This window comes from Grampus griseus (genome assembly GCF_964374135.1).
Source record: "Grampus griseus genome assembly, chromosome: 3".
Classification (NCBI taxonomy): domain Eukaryota; kingdom Metazoa; phylum Chordata; class Mammalia; order Artiodactyla; family Delphinidae; genus Grampus; species Grampus griseus.
The window spans coordinates 132,629,270-132,651,698 of record NC_139019.1 but is presented as its reverse complement, the minus strand read 5'-3'; the positions used below and the strand labels follow the sequence as shown (position 1 = coordinate 132,651,698).

General features: G+C 42.8%; 2 protein-coding genes across 4 annotated transcripts; both read right to left on the bottom strand.

Moving 5' to 3' along the window:
* Nucleotides 1–2,422: 2,422 nt before the first annotated feature.
* LSM11 (LSM11, U7 small nuclear RNA associated) lies at nucleotides 2,423–11,229 on the bottom strand (the record flags this gene model as incomplete). Its single annotated transcript, XM_082650969.1, has 4 exons — nucleotides 2,423–2,833; nucleotides 3,514–3,597; nucleotides 5,405–5,544; nucleotides 10,782–11,229. 4 exons carry the CDS (start codon nucleotides 11,227–11,229, stop codon nucleotides 2,423–2,425), a joined length of 1,083 nt encoding a protein of 360 aa, XP_082507095.1.
* A 3,292-nt stretch (nucleotides 11,230–14,521) lies between these two features.
* Nucleotides 14,522–20,493, bottom strand: THG1L (tRNA-histidine guanylyltransferase 1 like; the record flags this gene model as incomplete). 3 transcript variants are annotated; one of them, XM_082649986.1, is made up of 6 exons in its annotated part: nucleotides 14,522–15,205; nucleotides 16,269–16,376; nucleotides 17,586–17,674; nucleotides 18,477–18,646; nucleotides 19,305–19,481; nucleotides 20,303–20,493. In XM_082649986.1, the coding sequence occupies 6 exons, from the start codon at nucleotides 20,491–20,493 to the stop codon at nucleotides 15,044–15,046; spliced, it is 897 nt and encodes a 298-aa protein (XP_082506112.1). In that variant the 3' UTR covers nucleotides 14,522–15,043. The 3 variants fall into 3 exon arrangements, with proteins under 3 accessions (XP_082506112.1, XP_082506114.1, XP_082506113.1); XM_082649988.1 differs by lacking the exon at nucleotides 20,303–20,493 and having other exon boundaries at nucleotides 18,477–18,551; nucleotides 19,305–19,475; XM_082649987.1 differs by lacking the exon at nucleotides 20,303–20,493 and having other exon boundaries at nucleotides 18,477–18,642; nucleotides 19,305–19,406.
* Nucleotides 20,494–22,429: the final 1,936 nt, after the last annotated feature.

The following is a 22,429-nucleotide window of genomic DNA, read 5'->3' as shown; positions in this document are numbered from 1 at the left end:
AGCCCGACACACAGTTTTAAAATAATTTTCAGATCCAGAATTAGTAACTTGGGCAGAAAAGCAATAAATCAATCCTTATATGGATACATGAAAATTAAATGCAAACTAGAAAACGAGCATGTGTTTAAAATAAATCAGGTTAGATTTAATCAGGCACTACAATGAATGGAAATTGATTATATTCCTTTTGATTCCAAATTTCCACTTTATTGGGAAAATCTAGTAACCATTACAGCTTCTAGCTGAGGGACAAGAGGACAGACAGATGGCGACTGCCAAACAGGGAGGACTGGTAAAGAGGTAGAGGCAGGGATGCCTGATGATTAAACAAGACAACTACTAATTGGGGAACTGAGATTTTAGCCATACTGTTTAGAAGAGATTTAGACTGGCAGATTCCAAAGATAATTGTTCACGAGCGTTTGTAACCTAGAACTTCTCTAAATGTATAGTGCACCTAATCTGGCTCTAAAGAGTATATTTAAAATGCATTTTGAAACAAAATCAAATAAACAAAACAAAACAACTTCCACAGATGCCTCTTTGGGGATGCGTTGTTTTTAGGTGCGCATCCTTCCTTCGGTGCTGTCATATAAACCCCTCAGAAAGTGCAGTGGAATTCCCTCTCATCCTGACCAGCAGAGGGTGGGGGCTGGGATACGGGGGGGGGGCAGCAACGAAACGCCCCTCTTCCTTTACTGAAGATACTCTTCTGAACACTTCCATTGTCCCTTAGGAGGAAGGAACGGAACATGGAAAACAGTTCCTGAAGATATCACTGCTTTTTGATAACAAGATCGTAACTGTGACACCTATGGAGATTACTCTCTGATATTATATAGCACCTACCTTGCTCATGAAACACTGAACTTTTACCAGGCTATGAAACAGGGTGAGTAAAAATCACTCATGGCACTTACACGTGTTAAAAGACTTTAAAATGCCTTCCCCAAATTCTTTTACTCAGTGCCCCTGTGAGGTAGGTGTCTGGTGGGAAAAAACTGAGGCACAGAGGGGTTAGTCTGCTCTCCTCTCACTACATGATGAGCCAGAGTCCCAGCTCCTTGAACTTGATTCACCAGCTTCTCAGAAGGCTTATTTAAGTAACACGACAAATACAGCAGAGGAAGTTTTTCTTTTCAAACGTTTTAACTAGTTAGCTATTTATCATTCTCACTTTGAACCTAAGTTATCTAAAATAAAACCAAATAATGTATAAACTAACAAAACAAAAGGTCAACGTTGCCTAACAGTCTGTGTCAAGATATAGCCTATTTTGCACTGGTGATTGGAAAAGCATATGGTTCAAGTAGAAGTAGTAGCAGGTGGTCTAGTGTTCCTGTTACTCAAGCCAGGCTGAGTAAAGTGTCCCTTACAGACACCACCGCTGTACTTTGTGAGAACCTCTTTGGTCTGAAACAAGGGAATAAAACTCCACCCCTGTTTCATGGAAACCATCCTACAAGATACTCTAGACAGGGGCCAGCCCTGCCTGGAAAGAGTACTCTCGGCCACATAATGAGTGTGTATTATTGAGTCCACGCAGAACTCTTTGAAGCCAGACATGAAGGTCACAGTCTCCTGACATAAAGCTCACAGGACAGGTCACACTATATACAGAGGGGCAATACACAGGGTACATGCACTAGCACCATGCCACAGAAGTGAAAGAGAAGGACAAGAGCATCTTATAGTCCCATCTGGTACACCATTTGCAGAAGCTATCTCTGGCAAGAGGAAGACCAACAACGAGGTCCCATATTTCTTTCCATAAAGTGGAGAGGCATAAAAACACAGCATTCATTGCTAGATGCTTTGAGCATACCACCTACCCAAATTTCACTCTTACATAAATTGGTGGGCTTCTTATATCTTATAGATATTAAAAGATAACAAATTACATTTCTTGATCAAGAGAGAATGGTGTAGAGCAAAATTCAAAGGTCAGTTACAAGATGTGGGTTCAGGGCTCAGGGTGATTTATACTGCTACTCTTAGAAACAAATTTATGAGTACTCAGGGCACTAGCTTTTAGAAATGAGAACATTCTTTTTGAGGTGTTTTTTTCCTTCACCGTGCTATAGTGTCTGTGGAGTGAATTCAATTCATACCATGCTCCCTAATTCAAATCTAGTATTTGGTTTGAGTGTCTGAAGTAGACCATGATACCAAATAAGATGCATGTACCTCTGTACAGCTTTTGCCTTGATATTAATGCACACACCCACCCACCCTCTCAAGGCCTATTTCCCCTTCAGGGACCTCATCTCCCAGAAGGCCCGAGCCTGGCTCTATGCTCTGCACATGGCAGACCAGAGGGAATCATTCCAACTCATAGCTTCACTGGGATACTAGGATATAGCATAGCAGCGATTCATGCATTTTATTTCGAAAAACCAAAGCTCAAGTGAGGCCGAGCTGGTCACTGTGCAAGATGAACCAGCAGGACATTCTCGCCTCGAATGAAAATCTGATTTATGTGTCGAGTGAATACCTGCTGGTAATCCACTTTGGGCTTTCGCTTTTTCTTACGGGGCTGGCCCCTGGAAAGGGTGGTGGCCCTGGAAAAGGTACCTCCCGCACTCGACCCTTCTGTCTGTGTAGTCCTCCCTGACAGCTCTGACCTGGACTCCTCCCTTGCCGATGCCTGCAGGGAAGAAGGGACGGAGCGGGAACGCTTGCGTGAACCCCGGTCAGTGTCTCCTCGTCCCCACACTGAAGCCACCTTCCAGGTGGATGTCTGGGAGTATCTGGACAGAGTGGAGTCTTCAACTGCAGACTTGGAATCTGTTTCCTTCTTGGAGGAATCCTGCAGTTTTAGTCGATCAAAGAGCTATAAGGAAAGCAATGACAAGTATTAGCCTTCCCTTTAGCTTACAACATCCCTCTTTCAATATGTAGAAGAAAGACTAGATTCCTTTATCATGCTCTGTGGACTGCTTGCTTTGCAATTTTTAAAAATTTAGTGGGCTTCCCTGGTGGCGCAGTGGTTGACAGTCCGCCTGCCAATGCAGGGGACACGGTTTCGTGCCCCGGTCCGGGAAGATCCCACATGCCGCGGAGCGGCTGGGCCCGTGAGCCATGGCCGCTGAGCCTGCGCGTCTGGAGCCTGTGCTCCACAACGGGAGAGGCCACAGCAGTGAGAGGCCCATGTACCACACACACAAAAAAAAAAGTTAGTAACGAATTTTCTATTTCTAGCCGTAACTCAGATAAATCAATAAATATGTCAAGAGAAAAGGCACCCACTTTTTCTATGGTATAAAACTGAAAGACTTTTAAACCTTATAAGAGGTAACTTGTTGTTCAAACAATATGCAAGTAAGAAGCACAGACTCATTTTTGATTCGCTGGATGCATGGGAAGAGACTAATGAAGACCGTGGTCCAGGCACACCTGGTTGATAGCAATAGGGCTTTTCCACTTGGAAACCCTGGTCCCTGGGCTCAGTGATCTTAATTCCTAAGCTTGAAAGCATGTTGGGTACTCAGAAAGTCAGGGGAAACTGCCTACCCTAGTGAGAGTCAATGAAGAATCCCGTTCATATGCTTTGCCTAGAACAGGTTTTCGGTAGGTCTCATCCACATCAGTAAGTGCCTAGAGAAAAACAGACCAAAGTGGGGAAAATAAGGTAGCATTCAAATATTATTTTTATAGCTTTCAGGAAAAAATTTAAAAGGCAGAATAACATCTAATTATAGCAGAACTAACCTTAACAGGTGACTCAGCTCTTGGGCAGAAACAAATGGTTATACGTGGCACCCTCTGAATAGGAATTCCAAGCGGCTATGACCATGTAAGATGGGTTTCCCCTATGGTAAGGTGACTTTACCAACGCAGGGTAGAGGTTCATAAATTTCAGGGAGCATGAATATCTAGGAAGTTTATTAAAATACAAATCTAAGGCTATCCTCCTAGAGATTCTTCATCCTGGGATGAAGCCCAGGAACTTTCTACTTGAACCAAAAACCCCATGATTCTGATGCAGGACAGCCTCAGACCACACGTTAAGAAACACTACTGCTGCTTTTCCCTTTTCAGTCTTATGACAGCAATTAATAGAGATTAACCAGGGTAACACATAGAATTGCTGGTGAATTCTTGTTGTGGAGAGATCAACCTCACAGGAGAGCTATTAGGATCAAATCAGATCAGGTATGAGAAATTACTTTGAAAAGTGTGAATCACCCTACAAATATAAGCTGACAGTATTATGATTACCACCACTGTTATCAAATATATTCTTTTAAATCTTTTCCTTCAAAGGTAAAATTATAATAAAATATTTTCCCTACACTTTAGAGATGAGAAAACTGAGGCTCAGAGAAATTACTTGGCCTAGAGTCACACAGCTACCAAATGGTGAAGCTAGGATTCAAATCCAGGTTTTCTGATTCCATACAGCTTAAAACATGGTCTCCGCAGCCAGAAAGGATAAAGTCATGGTCCTTTCACTTACTAACAGTGTGATCTGGGACCAATCTTCCAAAATCGCTAGCCTCAATTGCTTCATTTGTGAAATAAAACAGTGATAGACCCACAACTTATGCATTGAGATAGTATATATAAAGCCCTTAGTACAGTATCTGGCACATAGCAAGGGCTTAATAAGTATTAGCAACTATTATTATTATCAAAGTTATTTTAACTGCCTCCTATCATAGTTGTGCTATAATATATCCCTTCTCTCCTACAAATGTTTAGTAAATAGACAGTAAGCCTCTAGAAGACTGAGGGCACGTGGTGCGCTCCTTCACACGGAAACACTATGCAAAGTGTCCGGCGTATTAATATGTCTGCTTCCCCTCTATCCACATCTGTCTTTCTGAAAGCTGTAGAGTAAAAGTTCCTTTCTGAAATTTCTGTACCTAGCACTGTGCCCAGCCAAAGTAGGAAGTCAGCAAATATTTTTAAATGAATGAAAAATAGTTGGTAGGAAATCAACATAAAATTACTAAAAGATGAAATAAGTAATTATTCCTTAAGGCTAGATTGCTCAACCCTGGCACTAATAACATTTTAGACCAGATAATTCTTTGTTGTTGGGCAGGGCGGCGGGGGGTGGGGGGGGTTGTTTTGTGTACTGTTGGATGTGCAGCAGCAGCAGCCCTGGCCTCTACCCACTAGATGCCAGTAGTACCCCATCCCACAGTCGTGACAATCGAAACAAATGACATTGCCAAATGTCCCTGGGAAGGAGGAATGGGCAAAATCACTCCAGGTGAAAGCCCCTGCCTTTGGGAAAAGCAATAAAAAGAACTTTTTTGTTATTGCCCAAGAGAGTGCAAAGATTCTAGCTCCTCTGGGAAGTTATTCTGGAGGTTTTGCTGAATAAGGTCCTTGAGATATATGAAAAATTTAATCCCTAGAAGGTTCTCCAGCCCCTTGAGAAAGGTTTAATTACCATATTCCAGAACTTGTCAAATGCAACAAGGAAGCCCGTACAGACGCCCCGAAGTCCCTTGAAAGTGCGGATGTGAACATTCACCTTCACCCCCTCCCGGATACAACGATGGAGTTCACCCAGAGGGCTGCCTTCGTGCACTGAAACAAGAAGAACAGTCAGCACAGCATGAACACCTGCTCTCATTCCCAGAATTAACAACCAAGACCAGCCAACCATCTCCAGCAACACAAGGCAACACGGTGTAGTGTCAGCCACACCACAGGAGCAGGAAGGCCCAGTGGGCAAAATGGCTAGCGTAGGCAATGCACACTGAATCGAAACAAGATTACCTGGAACGTGGATAAACGAGCTGTATGGCTACCATCCAAATGTTTCACTACCTCTCTACCCTATTTCTATGATGTCACTGATTCTAAGAGGCACCATCATTTTAAAACTTTTTTGGGAAAAAAAGAAATACTACATTAAATGTGTGCATCAGCAGCTAGATTCTTCTCAGTTCTATGCCCTGTTAAGACAACCTTTTTCAGGATAAAGCTCATGAACCACATATCCAGCTTGAGCCTTCCAAAGAACAAAAACCCTCGTCATAGGTTTAAAGGAAATGAACCATGTAACTCATTTGCCCTGAAACACATGCAATCGTCTAAGAAATAATGGCCTTTCGGCCTCTCAAGTCTGAGCTACTTCATGCACAAGCTCTCTGGGGCCACTAGTGTTTCAGTGTATATCATCTTTACACTAGGAGGAAGAGGCCTGGTTGTATTCCAAGCCTTGCTGGTATAAAGGCACCTGCTGAGCATCTGACTCTTATGACATTGCTGATAAGCATCATACAAAAAGAGCAGTATGACAACTCATGGGAGGAATGCTGGGATTATAAACTGCAGCTTTTACTATGATGGACTCTTATTTTCAGAGCTTGGGAGCAAGGCTGAATTTTATTTTTATTATTTCATGTTAACTTAGCCTTCAAAATATGCTGGCTATACTACATAAAATCTCCCTAAAGAAAACTGCGTGAGCACACGCGTGCACACACACACACTCTCTCTCTCACAGTCACATTCACACTCACACATACACAGTCTCATTCTTCCCCCCAAGTTTGCAAGGCACAATTCTTTGGAAGTTATTGTCATTGACAGTAAACAAACAAAAAATCTCTGTTTTGTTTCTAGTGGCATAAAAGAGAACAAAAGTCTTGCACTTCAACTTGGATAACTAAGGTGGTTACTCTTAACCTCCTTACCCCTCACTCATAGATTGGCTTATAAATGATGGCAGTGATAAATTAACACAAGAAGATATGCTTGGATTAAGTGACTTGGCACCCTCAGATTGAGGGTTCAGCAAGAAGGCACAGTTGGAGGCAGAGTGACAGAAACAGTGGCCTTGGAAAGGAACATGAGAACCTTGGTCTGATCTTCATCACCTATCCCTCCTCTAGCCATCTTTTAAAATTCTTTGAACCTATGACATATAAAGATGTATGTACATATATCTGGATATGTGTTATAGACAGTGTCAAATCAAGCACTGTAAACAAATTTTAGGTCATTATAACTAGTTGTGTGAACTTGGCGAACAACTTTTCTCTATAAGCCCAAATTTCCTCATTCATAAAATGAGGTTAGACTAGTTAACTTCTAGAGTCATGTAAGGAATAAGCCTTTATAGTTCAATTTCTTAGAAACTGATCACAATGCCTGGATTATTCCGTTTACCTATACACATTCACTCCCCTTTCTCACCATACACGTATATGTTCCACAAAGGGTGGAAAGACCACTCTTTTTCTAACTTGAAAGAAAACAGGGGCACCACTTCTCCCCATGCATCCCTAAATCAGAGAGGAAGGACAGGCATGTATCTTAACAACTGTCTCATTCTAATTAAATGGCAAACTCAGGTTTTCCACCCTCACATGTGTGCTTTTCTTTTGATTTTTTTTCTTCCAAAGATTTAATAAGGTGTAATTCCAGGGAGTATTTCTCTCCTTATGTGATCAAAAATACAACACTAGCACCACCTATCAGAGCAAAACGCCAAGACAAAAATGAACTTCACATTCTGAATCAGAAGGCACAGTCTGAATCTCTTTGCAGCAGTGTCTGTGACAAACTCCAAATGGATATGAACCAGGCTTCTATATATATAGATAGATAGATACACACACAGACACACACACACACATATATACACATACACATATGCCTTATCTTTGAAAAAGTTATTCTTCCAAATCCCACTCTCCATTGCCATTACTCTTGGGCCACACACTTCCAAATCCAGGTCATTTTTAACCCCACTCTTATTTTTCCCTGCTTGTAGCCAATACTAAGTCCAAACACTAGATTCTCAATAACTAAGACCTGCCCTTTCTTTTCTCTTTCCACAACTAACAATACAGTCCAGGGCCCATCAGACGACTGGTTTGCTTCAAGAGTCTCCTAGCTCCCCTCCTTCACATCAGCAACAGCATCATCATCACTGTCACCAACATTATCACCAATTACTGAGCCCTCAGTATGGGCCAGGCCCTATGGTAAGTTTAACTTTATACACATTATTTAATCCTCACAACTCAAACAGGTTTAAATAATTTGCTCAAAGTTACTTACCTAGTAAACAGCTGAGCCAACAGTCAATACTGGCAGGTTATATGCATTCTGACCTGGGGCTTTTAATTATGAGAGTCTAAAACTAATAATAACCACAACAACAATCTACAACAATAAAAACAGTGACATTTAACACTCACTGAGTATTTCCCTACATGCTAGGCCACATTACAATTGTAAACCTTTAAATGTGTTAACTAATTTAAACTTCACAACTAGATTCTATTATTGTCCTCACTTCACTTATGAGGAAACTGAGGCCCCAAAGAGTTTAATTAACTTGCTTAAAGTAAAACCGTTGGAAAGTGGAGGAGCAAGTATTCAAACCTAGGCAGTCAAGCCCCTGAGGCTGTGCTCTACTCTACCTCCCCAAACACATTTTACTACTAGAAACTCAGCAATCAGAAACATTTGCCCTACAAAGCCTTTTGCTTAAGAATATACACCATGGTTCCCACTCTCTCTCATAACAAAGTCAAAGAAAAACTCTTTGGTCTTCAAAACATTCTGGCTACCAACCCCTTTCTGGACCCAAATTCAGTTTTCATTGATCTGGACACAAACCACATATGCAGCACCTTCCACCCACCAAAAAAAAAAAAAGCAAGGAAGGAAACATTAGAATGTATTCTTCCTCTCCTGAGACTAGCATAATGGTTAAGCATATAGCCCCTGGACTGGGACAACCCAGGATGAGCGGCAAACTGACTAGTCACGTGATGCTGGGCAAGAAGTTGAACTCAATGAGTGTCAGTTTCCTCATCTATAAAAGTGGATCCAAGGGTAAAATGAGATGCAATGCATCTAAAGGGCTTAACACTGTGTATAGCACATACTGGCTCAATAATAGCAGCTATAATTAACAACAATAAAGTTACCACCTGACTTACAAAGGGGCATGAGGAAACTTTCTGGTGCGGATTTGCTCTGTATCTTGATTGTGGTGGTGATTTCACGACCATACACTTGTCAAAACTCACTTTAAAAGAGTGAATTTTGCTATGTGTAAATTATACCTCAATAGTCTGATTTTAAAATAATTGCTGTTATCTTCAACCATGCCCTTCCTTAACTTCAAGACCTAAAGCTGACCTCATACATGAACTATTTCTTGAAAAAATCTAATCCTCACCCACGCTTCTGTACTTTTTTCGCTTTCTGAAGGTCATCAACTCTTTGTGCTATCTACTCATCTTTACCATGTACACCCAAGTGTTTCCAGTGGTGGGATTAAAATTTTCAGTGCCGAGGGCACATTCTGAGACTTTGATTCCAGGCATATATTTATCATGGGAAGTCAATAAAGTTGGCTTTCACACACTTTCATACCAATAATATAGCAAAGTGCTCCACAGGGAAAGGCAAAACCACCCACCACATAGAAATATTTCTTTTCTCTTGAAAATCTTGGAAGCAAAGCAATGATTGGCAAAATGGAAATAAATGTTACAATCTGAGACTTGGAGTGCATTTCAAAGATCTGATAGTGGCAAAAAGTATGGGCAAAATAAGGTCCCCCAAACTGCTCTTAATTTAGGAACATGCATAATCTATCTTTGTGCCACTGCTGGGCAAGCAAACTGGAATAAACCCTAGCTCAGGCAGGGATTCTCCAGCATAGTAAATCATCCGACAAAGCCACCCCTAACAGCACTCAGCCTTTCAGGATGTTTCTCTCATAACAAACACATTTCTAGAAATGAAACAAAATATTCCTTTGCTTAGCACAACCCTCCATTCCAAAGGCAGTGATTTAATAATGCCAAGATTTAGCTATCAGTATACAGATGCTCTGAATGGCTAAGTAGGTCATTGTGTCCATGGGGCAGATGTCAGAACTGCTTGCCAGATGACAAAGATATAACCCTAGGCTGTTTTTTATTCCATTTATACAAGACCTAACACACATTAGCAACTTCTGCTGTTTACAGCTTTACTCTAAGGATCTGTTAGGAGGCTGCAAGAAATTCCCTTGTGCCATTTACACCTTCAGAACATGAAATAACCTGTGCATATGGTAGTATGAGCCTGACAGACACAGTCCTGCACTCAGCCTGGCAGAGGGGCCGTAAAATAGCGTCTGCTTCACTGGCATTTTGTGCCTGCTGCATTCCAGGACTTGTGACTTGCTAATGTGAACATAGGTATATCAGCACCCTGCAGCCCTTCTCCTGCTTACAGCACTGAGAACGAGCTGTCACTTAATGTGCAGGGGTTGTGGGATCATGTCTCCTGTGCTACCTGAACAGATTTCCTCACACTGCATCCCAACATCCCCAGATCTCAATGACCAAGCACTCTCCCACCCCTAATATTGGCTATGCCGTCCCTCCCCGCACCGTGCGTGGTCCCAAGACCTCAACACCTCTGCAAACCCTACCTGTGAGGTCCGGTTTCCAGGCCCACCACCTCTCCGGACCTCCCATCACTCCTGCAGATCCTTTCTGCAGGCTCCTCATCACCTCTGTAGGCAGTTCCGTGGACCCCATCACCTTTACTCACGTTATCCAAGCAGACACTCCCCACGACTATTTATTACCTCCACAGCCTTACCACTCTTCCCCCGCAGCTCAGACAGACCCTTCACTCCTCAAGCTGACCCTCCCCACAGTCGCTGATTATCTCAATATACCAAGACCCTCCCCCGATACACGTAGACCCGCACCAAGCCGCTATCACCCCGCAAACGCCTCCAGGGCCGCCGCCTTCTCGACAGCTGGCCCGGCCCCAGCCCCGCCCGCCGGACTCACAGGGCATTCTCGTGAGCACGTTGCGCGGCGCCTTCCTGCTCCGACCCGGACCCCGCCGCCGCGCCCCGGCGGCCCCGTCCCCTTCCTCCTTGGCCACCATGAGGCGGCGGAGGCGCTGGATGCGCTCGGGGTCCGGGGCGGGGATGTCCGGGCGGCGGCGGGTCCTGCCCAAGGGCCCGGCGGCGGCGGTGGCGGGGTCCCCAGAGCCCGCGGCCGCGCCCCGCGCCCGTCCGCGCCCGCCGCCCCGGCACCCGGTCCTGAGGAAGCTCTCGTACTCGGCCAGGTTGTTGAAGCAGGGCGCGTTGGGGTAGGGGATGGGAGGCAGGCGAGGCGCGTACAGGGCCAGCAGTGGGTCGAAGCTATCAGAGCTGACATCCAGCCGCGGGCTGGGCGGGCGCGCAGGGCTGCCGGCGCGAGCCGACCTCGCCCCCCTCTCCCGCTCCTCCATGTTTGAAAGGCCCGCAAGCTGAGGCCGATGGGAAGGAGAGGGGGCCGCCAGAGGGCGGCACTGCGCAGCCGCGACGCGGGTCTCTCTGCGCCGGCCTGGCCGCCAGGGGACAGCATCTGCCCGCGCTCTGCGTCTCCGGGGGTGTGGCGAGCGGCTGCGACCCGCCCGGTCTTCGCAGCGCATCAGCGTTGGGGAAGAGGTTAATTTGCTCTAACGCAGTGTTTCCCCCATCTATATCATTATCACTTTGGGTGTTTCCTAGTGGTGCGGATTCCCTGGGGGTGGAGCCCGGGCCCGGCAGCTTAACAAGCTCCCCAGGTGTTTCTCTGCTCTCTGGAACTGCGCTCTACTCCTAGCTTGCGCTGGCGGGAAGCAGTGGGAAAGAGGGCAAGGAATGCCCTAGTTTGCTCTCATGCCGAGTACCACTGGGGTTTAGCTTAGGTGGGCTCCAACTATTTAGCTTCTCTGGCTCTTTACATTCTCATCTGAAATGTAGAAATGGTCGCCTACCTCACATAATTGTCCAAAGAATGAAGAGATACTGCATATAGAGCGCATAATAAATGCTCTGTGAATGTTAACTAATATTGGTTAAGTGTACAATGAAACTGAAGGATGATGGGTGGACCCTGGTACTGCATTTCCTACACCCTCTGCAAAAAGAAATTTACGCATACACCAGAAAGACGCTAGTATTAAGGCAAATTCACTATCATTGATCTTGTAAGCATTGCTTAGCACCTGGAGGAAATGAGGATGCCGCGATCGGAGGACAAGATAACAAGATTTTCAAAACCTGGTTGTACTTTGGAGCCTCTGTTCAGCGGAATATTTTTGTTTTTTGATATTAAAATAATAGTCTACTCTACACCAAAGGCCCAGATATTACCCCCTCATCCAGCAGAGCCAAGGTGTTTCCAGTCACCTACAGGCCACACAAATCACTTTCCTAACTGCCACCACTCTCCCAAACTGCTATCAACTGGTATTAATTCTATACTAGTTGCTTTTGTGCATATTTTAAAGTTTCCTTAAAACCTGGAAAGGAAGCCCCAGAGAATACTATTCTCTTAGAGAGCAGGATGAAAATATACAGCTGTGAAGTATACTTTAGAATACATGATGCAAAATAAAAAAGATAACATAAAAACTACCAACAATGCTTCTGATAGCACTACATAACTCAATAGGTAAACCCGGGTCATTCCTTTGCTCAAAACCCCTGCCCCAACACAAACGTCAAACCTGCAAACTGCTGGCAATTCAACGAGCAAGTGCACATCCCCGTCTTGTAACAAAATCAAGTGATAGCCTTTGTGGTATCACATAGCACCCACAGAAAACACAAAACTTCCGTGGGTAGTTGTCTTAAAAATTTGTACTAATACCTTATATTTGTTTTGATATAAAATGCTATAATTTACTTACAATTAAGTTAAATTTGCCAATCAAGAGCTACATTCTTATTGCCTTACTTGGCCTATCACAGTGTACTAGCCTAGGTATATCATATTTGGGCCTTGTTACACAAAGTGTGGTACATTGACCATTATCCACCAAAAGCCTTTGAACCCCAAAATCTTCATGCGGAAAGCTTAGAACTGGCATTTTAAATGAGTATTTCAAGTAAATTTGTTGCATTCAGAAGTCTGTGAACCACCACTGTGATGAAGGGATGTGAGCCTGGCTTATGTAAAGATATACACACATGAAAGTTGGACTCATACTGCGTTTGTATGAAAAAAAAACAAATGAAAAATTAGGCCAAGGGAGTTGAAAGCTTTATTTTTTTCTCTCAAAGAAATCTTATCAATTACCAAACATGAGCCATGTCTCCTATTCCCACGAAGCGAAGAGAACAGCAAGGGAAAAAAAGGCATTGACAGATGGGGTGTCAATTGGTGAGGGATGAGACCAGCCGTTGCCCTTTCAAAAATACATTTTCTTCTTGGCTGTAAATTCTACAATGCAAGACCAGGCACTGGGATGTGGGCTGTCTCTTAGTTAATTCTTTATAGAGCCAAATTAATCTTCTTCCTCTACAACATGAAATGAGGACAAGAGGAGACATGAGTTCTCGACCACCTACCCCCACTGCCTCCCCCCTTCAGAGGCCAACGGCTTGGCGACACGCAGTTCCTGCTGCTCCTCACCCAATTCCACTGGCCCGTCGGCAGGCAGAACTATTAGGACTCCTCTGCCACCTGCTACCTGTGACCCCAAGATGAGGGTTGGTCCCTCTGTTCTCCAACTCAAATGTCACTGTTCCGATTATCCAGAGGCTACCTGAGAATCTTTTTCAGAAGTCCACAGGAAGGTGGCTTTCAAAACTGAAGTGTCTAGAGGACAGAGAGTAAATGTTTCTTCCTCCTCGTTCATTCATTCTCGCTGTTTTCTTTCTCCCACATAAACAGGTAATTCTCTTTCTTCTTAGAAAGAGGTTAAGTGGCCTTGTAATCATTGCCCCTGGCAAGATGATCGTAACTATCAGGCTGCCAACTCCACAAAATCAATCTAGGGAATGTTTACACAAGGACATCCAAACCACAACTCATTTGTTCAGCTCAAGTTGCCAATCTGGAGATTGGCACAAAGCCCTGAGTTTGCCCTGGAATTCCTGAATTCAGAGGCATCAGGCAGGCATCAACCCATATTAACTCCAGGTCTGCCAAAGATGAATGCAAGTAGATAGGTGGGCAAGGTGACCAAGGTCACTGGATTCTGTGGTTAAGAATAAGTGGGTGACTGGGCATATACCCTGAGAAAACCAAAATTCAAAAAGAGTCGTGTACCAGAATGTTCATTGCAGCTCTATTTACAATAGCCCAGAGATGGAAACAACCTAAGTGCCCATCATCGGATGAATGGATAAAGAAGATGTGGCACATATATACAATGGAATATTACTCAGCCATAAAAAGAAACGAAATTGAGCTATTTGTAATGAGGTGGATAGACCTAGAGTCTGTCATACAGAGTGAAGTAAGTCAGAAAGAAAAAGACAAATACCGTATGCTAACACATATATATGGAATTTAAGAAAAAAAAAATGTCATGAAGAACCTAGGGGTAAGGCAGGAATAAAGACGCAGACCTACTAGAGAACGGACTTGAGGTTATGGGGAGGGGGAAGGGTGAGCTGTGACAGGGCGAGAGAGAGTCATGGACATATACACACTAACAAACATAGTAAGGTAGATAGCTAGTGGGAAGCAGCCGCATGGCACAGGGAGATCTGCTCGGTGCTTTGTGACAGCCTGGAGGGGTGGGATAGGGAGGGTGGGAGGGAGGGAGACGCAAGAGGGAAGACATATGGGAACATATGTTTATGTATGACTGATTCACTTTGTTATAAAGCAGAAACTAACACACCATTGTAAAGCAATTATACCCCAATAAAGATGTTAAAAAAAAAAAAAAAGAATAAGTGGGTGAGAGTAAAGTTTGGGCTCATCTTCTATCATAGGTGAAAAGAGCTTGACAAGTTTTTATAAGGCTTACGCCACAATCTAAAAATGATTCATTTTGCAAGGCATAAAATAGTTCTTGCTTTATAAAAATAGTACCATGATTTTTAAAAAACTGTACTTCTACCAAAGGAACCATGTTTCAACACCGAAAAATAGGTGTTCCACTTAAAGCAGAACAAGATACACCACCCACATTCATCCCTTCTTTCTCTGTTCCCCTCCCAACCAGAGCCATGTCACTCCCAGGACACTGTTCTGCATGGCACAGATGCTAGGGCCACCTAAGGCCAGGAGACTTGGGGGACCCTGCATGGTCAAGCACACCAGTAATGAAAAGCAAAGGGTCAGCTGTCTTCATGTAGGATTTCTGGATGTTCCTTCCAGAAAGCATCCCCAATGACATCGCAGTGTAAGGGCACCGCCTTAGTCCTGGTCCGGGTCACCACCATCTTTCTTCCTTCCATTTCTGCTGGCAGCCTAACTTCTTTTGTCGTGACTTCATCCACCTATAGGTAAAGTTAAAATATTGACACATTAACTAGAGAGTCAGTTTGGGAGAGAAGAGGGAGAAGTGGGGCAAGTTTACTTTTTTACTTTATGTACTTCTGACAAATACATATTTTCAGGCATATATATATATATATATATATGAACATATATATACATATATATATATATATCAGAGATATATGTATATCTCTCACCATACATGAATTTCTTTACAACTAAAATACTTTTTAAAAAAGTTATGTTGCTATATTTTGAAAGGAGACCTTAGGAACAAAGAAGGGATTCTATGTTCCTTGTTAGCAATAACCATAAAATTAAAGACATTTCTGCTCTCCCACCTGCATTAAGAAGGATCCGAGTCTGTGCCAAACAAATGTTTTAAAAATACTAATAAAAGAGCTGAAGCTGCCAGTGGGATACCTAATACCCCTTAATACTTGAAAACATTCATTTCAGAAAAAAATACTTTAGACAGAAGGAAATAAATTTAGAGACTTCATTATGCCCAGGAGCTGGAACAGAGCAAAAATATTGGTAGAATTAAGGATACAGGTGAATGCACAGACAGAATATTAAGTTAAGTATGAATGTCTAGGGAAGCCCTCAAACATTCTGCAAGGGACAGAACCCTCACATGCAACATCAGTTCCTTATATTACAGTTCTCATGGGATGGATGGACCATTTAGTGGAATTATCCAGTGTGGGAGAAATTATTTTTTTAAATGTTCTCTGAATGCAAAAATTCTCATATCTGCACTTACCTGTTTAAAGGGGTTTGATGAGATTTGGGGAGAGCTTATGACATGGAAAAGTGTAATAATTCTAAAATTCTGTGATTCTACTTACAGAATGGGGGAGTCCAGATCACAATGTTCACTGACAAACTGACAAAACGAGCATCCATAATAATAATCGATAGCATCTCATTTTGGAAAGGGTCTAATCTGTGCTAGTTACTGGAGTCACATCAGCATACAGGCAGCAGGCAAGACAAAGCCTGGGATGGGCACAGGCTTTCCTTCTGACCTCCGTTTTTCCTCAGACGTAACAGCATTACCTTCTGCCATATCAACACAGTTCCCTTCCTATACATCAGTGGCTCATTATTGTAGTTGATGTTGAATTCAGAAAATAAAATCTCATTCTTGTCTGCTGTAAGAGTTCCCTGAAGAAATAAAAACACATATAAAAAGCTTTGTAGGTCTTTTCTCTCCCCTAACCCCACCTATCCATTCCACTCTCTACCTAGACTTCCACAACAAATCAAGAAGTGGAAGCATTTCATCAAACGTCACATAGGTGTTAATGAATTTTCATCGTAAAAGCAGTTCAAATCTTATTTAAATATCAAAATTCATAAAATTCTCTTTTGTAGCAAATAACTGCCTTTACAAGTCACTACTGTGATGGGGTGAGAGGAACTAATAGTAAGAGTACCGATTCTGTACTGGATAGTTTTTGTATTATTTGACCCTCATAACCATCTCCATTTTAGAGATGAGAGCTCTGAAGCTTAGAAAGATTATATAAATTTTCCGAGGCCAAAAGTGCTCTTATTCGTATAAGAATCAAAATCTGATCTCAGCACTTCCAAACTCTGGCTAGATCTACCAGTCTTCCTATTACTGCTACATATGCAACTTTATCATGATTGTTAATAATGACAACCATTTACTGCGTCATTTTAAAGTCCCAGGCATTGTATTAGGAGCTAATACAACACATCATCTCATTTCACGGTTAGTTTTCCTACAAGTAGCATGGTCATCTAATGATACAAGCCAGTATTTATTAAGTACTTACAGTGTGCCCTGTACTAGCCTTTATGTGTTTTACATGCATCATGCCATTTAACTCTCACCAGAAACCTATGAGGTAGGAACTACTATCTTCTACATTTTACCTATTAAAAACTAAGGCAGAGATGATAAAATTAAACAAAAGCCTCTGAGTACAATTATTTGACCCCCAGAGCCTAAACTCTTAATGATACACAGGAGTCCTAACCCCAAGAAACTCCAGGTCCCCAGCAGGGATTGACAATCATGAAGCAGCCAGGTGGGGCTGACAAAAAAAGAAGAGCATGTGCCCTTTATAGGGGGCAGCCTATACACAGCTCCAGCTAAGCACTACCATGTGGGAGTGTAGAGCCATTATTAAATCCATTTTCCAGCTGAGGACACTGAGGCTCAGGGAGTAGTAACAACTGATCCACAGTCACAAAGCAAGCAAGCAGCAGACCTGCTACTAGTATGATCTTTCTATCTTTTCAAAACAAAACCATAAAAATTTAAGAGCTTAAAAAGAAGGCCAAATGTCATGAGAGAGCGTAAACTGTCCCCCCTTAAGTATTAATGCAGTAAGATCTTTATACCTGTAATCTCTCTTGGGCTTGTATTGGTGTTAATCCAGACTGCTGTACAAGTGCCCAGAAAACTGTATTATAAAGATTATTGATGTGACCTGTAAAGAAAACATAGTTGGCACTGTGTACGCACATAGAATCTTTATTCAATATTCACCCTTCAAAGAGTACTGGAACCCCACCTCTCTCCCGCAGAGACATATAATTACTTGCGCAAAGCCATACACAGGGAACACAGGGGGAAGTGGTCAAGCAGAAAAAACTTATTTCCTAACAGTTTTATCCTGTCATTTCAGTTGTGCTTTACACAAATCTGTTAACTTGTGCATTAAGCTAAGGAATACTTTCCAAGTTATTTGATTTATATTATTCCCACCTCTCTTCCAGTTCTCCTGGCAAAATCAAGACACACCAAATGAATAAAAGTCTAACAAACATTTCACCATAGTCATGTAAGGAAGGGTCACAACTTGAATACCCACTGAAGCCAGCACAAACATAGGCGTGTAAAGCAGAGTTCCCAGGGGAACAACAGGGAATGGTAGAGGCTGAGGCACACTGGCTCCTATGTGCATGAATGTGTGCCTGTGTGTGTGTGTTTATGTGTGTGTGTGTCTGTGTGTATAAAGGCAGTAGTCACTACGCAGGTTCTGACCAATACTAAGTGGGAATATAGACCTAGTATTGCCAAATCTGATTTTTCCAAAAAAAAAAAAAAAAAGTTGGAAATAGGTAGTATTTACATAAAACCTTCCAATTTTTCAAGTATTTTCAACTAATTTAAAAAACTTGAAATATTGCATTCCAAACAAAATACATGGGCCAAAAATGTATCAGATCATCACCTCTAATATAAGGAATCAGTAGTTTAACTACATCTGTTTATTTGGTTTCACTTACAATCTGCTTGCCGCCAGCTGAGATAGTCCTTTAAGGTCTGGTTGCTAGGATACACCACGACTCTTCCATCAAAGCCTGGGGGATACAGAAGGGGCTGGTCCTCAAAGTAATCCCGCCAGTAAAACACATAGCTGGAGGCGAACTGGGAGACCACGTGAGTCATAAACTTACTTGCAAAAGGCACAGTGGGTGGAGCAAGAAGAGAGAAAATACATGATATTAATTCAACACCATGACAGGGTCTGTGGGTGTAACAGAGAGATAACACAAACTGTCTAGTAAGCCAAGAGTGATGGGTCAAGAAAAACTATTTTAGTATTTCAGTTATATATTTAAAATGCAGCCTGTCTCTCCTTCTAGTCCTATAAGTAATTTACTAATGTCAAATGTTATTCCATAGCGTGTGACGTGAACTTATGGTTCAAGAGGTTTTTTTTCAAGTCTTGGAAGGCGGGGAACCATTGTTTTAAAAACATCCCAATTCATTACGTGATCTGTTTCCTGTGAGAGTTTCAATATACTGCCAAATCAAATATCAGATCTGTCTAATTTGTACTGAGAACCTCCTTAACTAAAACTTTAGTTTCTCTTTCTAGTCTTAATGTTCAATGCCAGATCAGTCTAGAAGCTAAGGTGATGGCGAATACAGAGAAAAACTTAAAGAGGTATACAGAATGCTCAGGTATCAGATGCAAGTACAACAGTCTAACCTGTTATATACATACATTCTGCAGTTGCAAATACTACAGTCTGTAAGTTTGTGATTAAGATAAACAGAAGCCAAATGCTGGTAGGAAATATTCTGAAGGAGCTAGGCCACAAAATTACCTGGCTCTTCTTTTAAACCAATTACTTTTCCGCTTGAACACAAAGCTGTACTCATCACTCTGCCCATATGCAATCACAATATCCTCCAGTTCTTCCATTACGGTTTGGGCACATTTAGTCATTAGATGGAGAGCACGGCTGTCATTAGGTTTTGCAAAGTTGTGCTTCTCAGCAAACCTTCATAAGGGAGAAAGAAGAGGGAAAAGGGTATGGGTGGAAGAGAGCTTGTCATTAATACCACAGATCAAAGGGGCTACTCAAAGAGCGCTGTGAGTGTGCTGTGAGTCCAGACATTCCAGTAGCCACAACCTGATCCATTTCGTTAAGAACTCTAGTTTTTCTTGCTCTAACCAACTGAGAAAAAGTAACATAAATACTAAGCCTCCATTCCCTTTTCAGTGAAATGGGGATAAAGTTACTTCATAGGATTCTCCTGAAGATGAGAGGGAGATAAATATAACTATGCCTGGCTCCTTGGAAGTGTTCAATAAATGTTAACTACAATAAGCATTACTAAAGTAACACTTTTAAGACTTAAATTCCCATCTTCCTGCTACACTTTTCTTTTTTTCTGACTTTTTCCCTCCTGAATCCAGTCCATGTGTTCTGCTACTTATAATGAAACAACATACTCTACAGTGGTGCCCACAGCGAGGCCAGAACGGGCCGCAAAACACTCAGCCCTCAAAGATACCTACCAAAATAGCTTGTCAATTTGTTGAAGAGCTGAAATAATGGGCCCGAGAGTGACTTTTTCCACCACAGTCTTGCTAACGGACACCCCAAGCCAGCTCCTCACTAGGGGAGCACCGTGTCTCATTTACCCCACCTAGCTCGCGTTCAAGCCGGTTGTAGCCAGCACGCAGAGTGATGCTCAGTGCCGCGCGCTCACTGGCTGCCGAGTTACCCCGGTAACCACGAGCTCGGGGCTGCGACAAATGCGTCGCATTCTCTGGAAGCACTGGCGAACCACGCAGCCCTGAGCCCAGCTCGCTCACCGATGGAAATTCCTGCCGTCCAGCCGCACCACCACCCAGCAGTGGGCAAGGCATGTGTCGTCAGCCTCGAAGTCCCGCACGTACTCGAACTTGCTCTTTGCCATTGCCGCTCCCAATTTCAAGCACCGTCTCAAAGTGACGGAAAAGGCAGCCAAGCAACCGTTAACTTTCACGGCGCCAGCAGCCCACATTTCCCCCACGGAAATGAAAACACCAGAGAGCTCCACCCCGGAAGTTCCTGTGTCTTCTCACGGTCGCTCTAGCCGTAGTGGAGGCCAGCATCTCTCTCGCCTCTCCTTGTAGTTCTTAATGGACTTCCGGGCCTGGAAGGAGGGTTCCATGCTTCCCTTAGCACTACTCATGGCTGTTCGCCTGTCTCCTTCCGTCCTGCAACAAATCATTCTCACGAAATTTTAAAAAATTCATCTCTGGCCAAGTTTGAAGGTTTGTGATTTTTTTCTTTCCAAATAGTATTTGTTGTAGAAAATGTGGGATATATCGAAAAATATAATTAAGAAAATTAACACTTCATGCTTCCCCTCTCCCCGTCAAAGCACTGTGGAAGGTTCTTTACGGTCTGTTTTTATATATGTATGTTTACACAGGGAATACACAAAATTGGAATCAGACACCTGTGCAATTTTTGTATTTTTTCCACTCACCTCGAGTATTTGCCAACGTCATTAAATATTTCAAAGAGTGACTTAAATAAATTAATTAAAAGGACTCATTCTAACATACGTAGTACTAAATTAAGTCATTCAACTTTTTCACAAAGACTCATGCTTGAGATCTTGTTGCTGGTAGATACTAGTAACAGTAAAACCCTCATATTTGTACGATGCTGTATGATTTACAAAGCTCTTTTGAATTCATTACCTTCATATATATATATCCCTCAAAAAAAATCATTCAAACAATATAAAAGTATATATGGTGAAAAGTAAACCTCTCACTGACTCCTAACTCCCTACTTTAAGCAATCACTGTTACCAGTTTCTTGCATATCTATTCAGGGAGAGATATAGAAATAGAGACAGGGATGAACATAGAGATAGAGATGTGTTTTGTTTGGGGCCAAATTATGCTCAGAGACTGAGACTGTCTTTGCTAATATTTTATTTACCATAGGTTCACTGTGGGAATTATAATTTCACAAGCCAATAGCATACTGGATATGTCTCTTAATAAGCCAATAAAGAAATAACATACTCCAGATGATAGATTGCTTACACTATTGTTCCAGGCAAGGGGAGATAAGAGAAAGTCCAAATTCAGTTGAGGTGTATCTTTCCTATGTGGTTGGTTCTCAGGAGACTTGGCTTAGCCAACCACAAGTTGATGTCCAGCTGCCAGCTAAACGAAAGTGGAAAGTCCCCTGTTGCTAGAGTATGTTGTTAGGGAATGAAGCCTGGTGTTGAGGTGCAATATGATCTTTGCTGGGTCCCTGCACAGCTTTCGCCAGTGCTGGTAAAAGAGTCACTTTTACCAGCAGAAGCTTATGCTCCAAGGGTCTTCAGAGAGCTGTTAGGTCAGCAAAGAGTCACCTTGCCCAGTTCAAAACTTTCGGATAGTCCTCACAAACTCCTCACCACAGTTGCTTCTTAGTCTGTTTTTATTGATAAGCCCCCAGTGGGGCCCCTCAGCAGTTGAGCTGCTGGGTGCTTATCGATGACAACAGATGAGATAATGACATCCTGACACAACTTACTTCATTCTTACAGCAAAACAACTTTATTTCTTTAGTTTTTTTTTTAAAGAAAGATTCTTAAATGTATTTATTTATTTATGGCTGCGTTGGGTCTTTGTTGCTGCGTGTGGGGTTTCTTTAATTGCGGCGAGCCAGGGCTACTCTTTGTTGCGGTGCACAGGCTTCCCACTCCAGTGGCTTCTCTTGTTGCGGAGCACAGGCTCTAGGCACGCAGGCTCCGTAGTTGTGGCTCGTGGTCTCTAGACCGTAGGCTCAGTAGTTGTGGCCCACAGGCTTAGCTGCTCCACAGCATGTGGGATCTTCCCGGACCAGAGCTCAAACCCGTGTCCCCTGCATTGGCAGGTGGATTCTAAACCACTGAGCCCCCAGGGAAGCCCGAAACAACTTTATTTCTAAAAACAGCTTTTTTTTGCCTT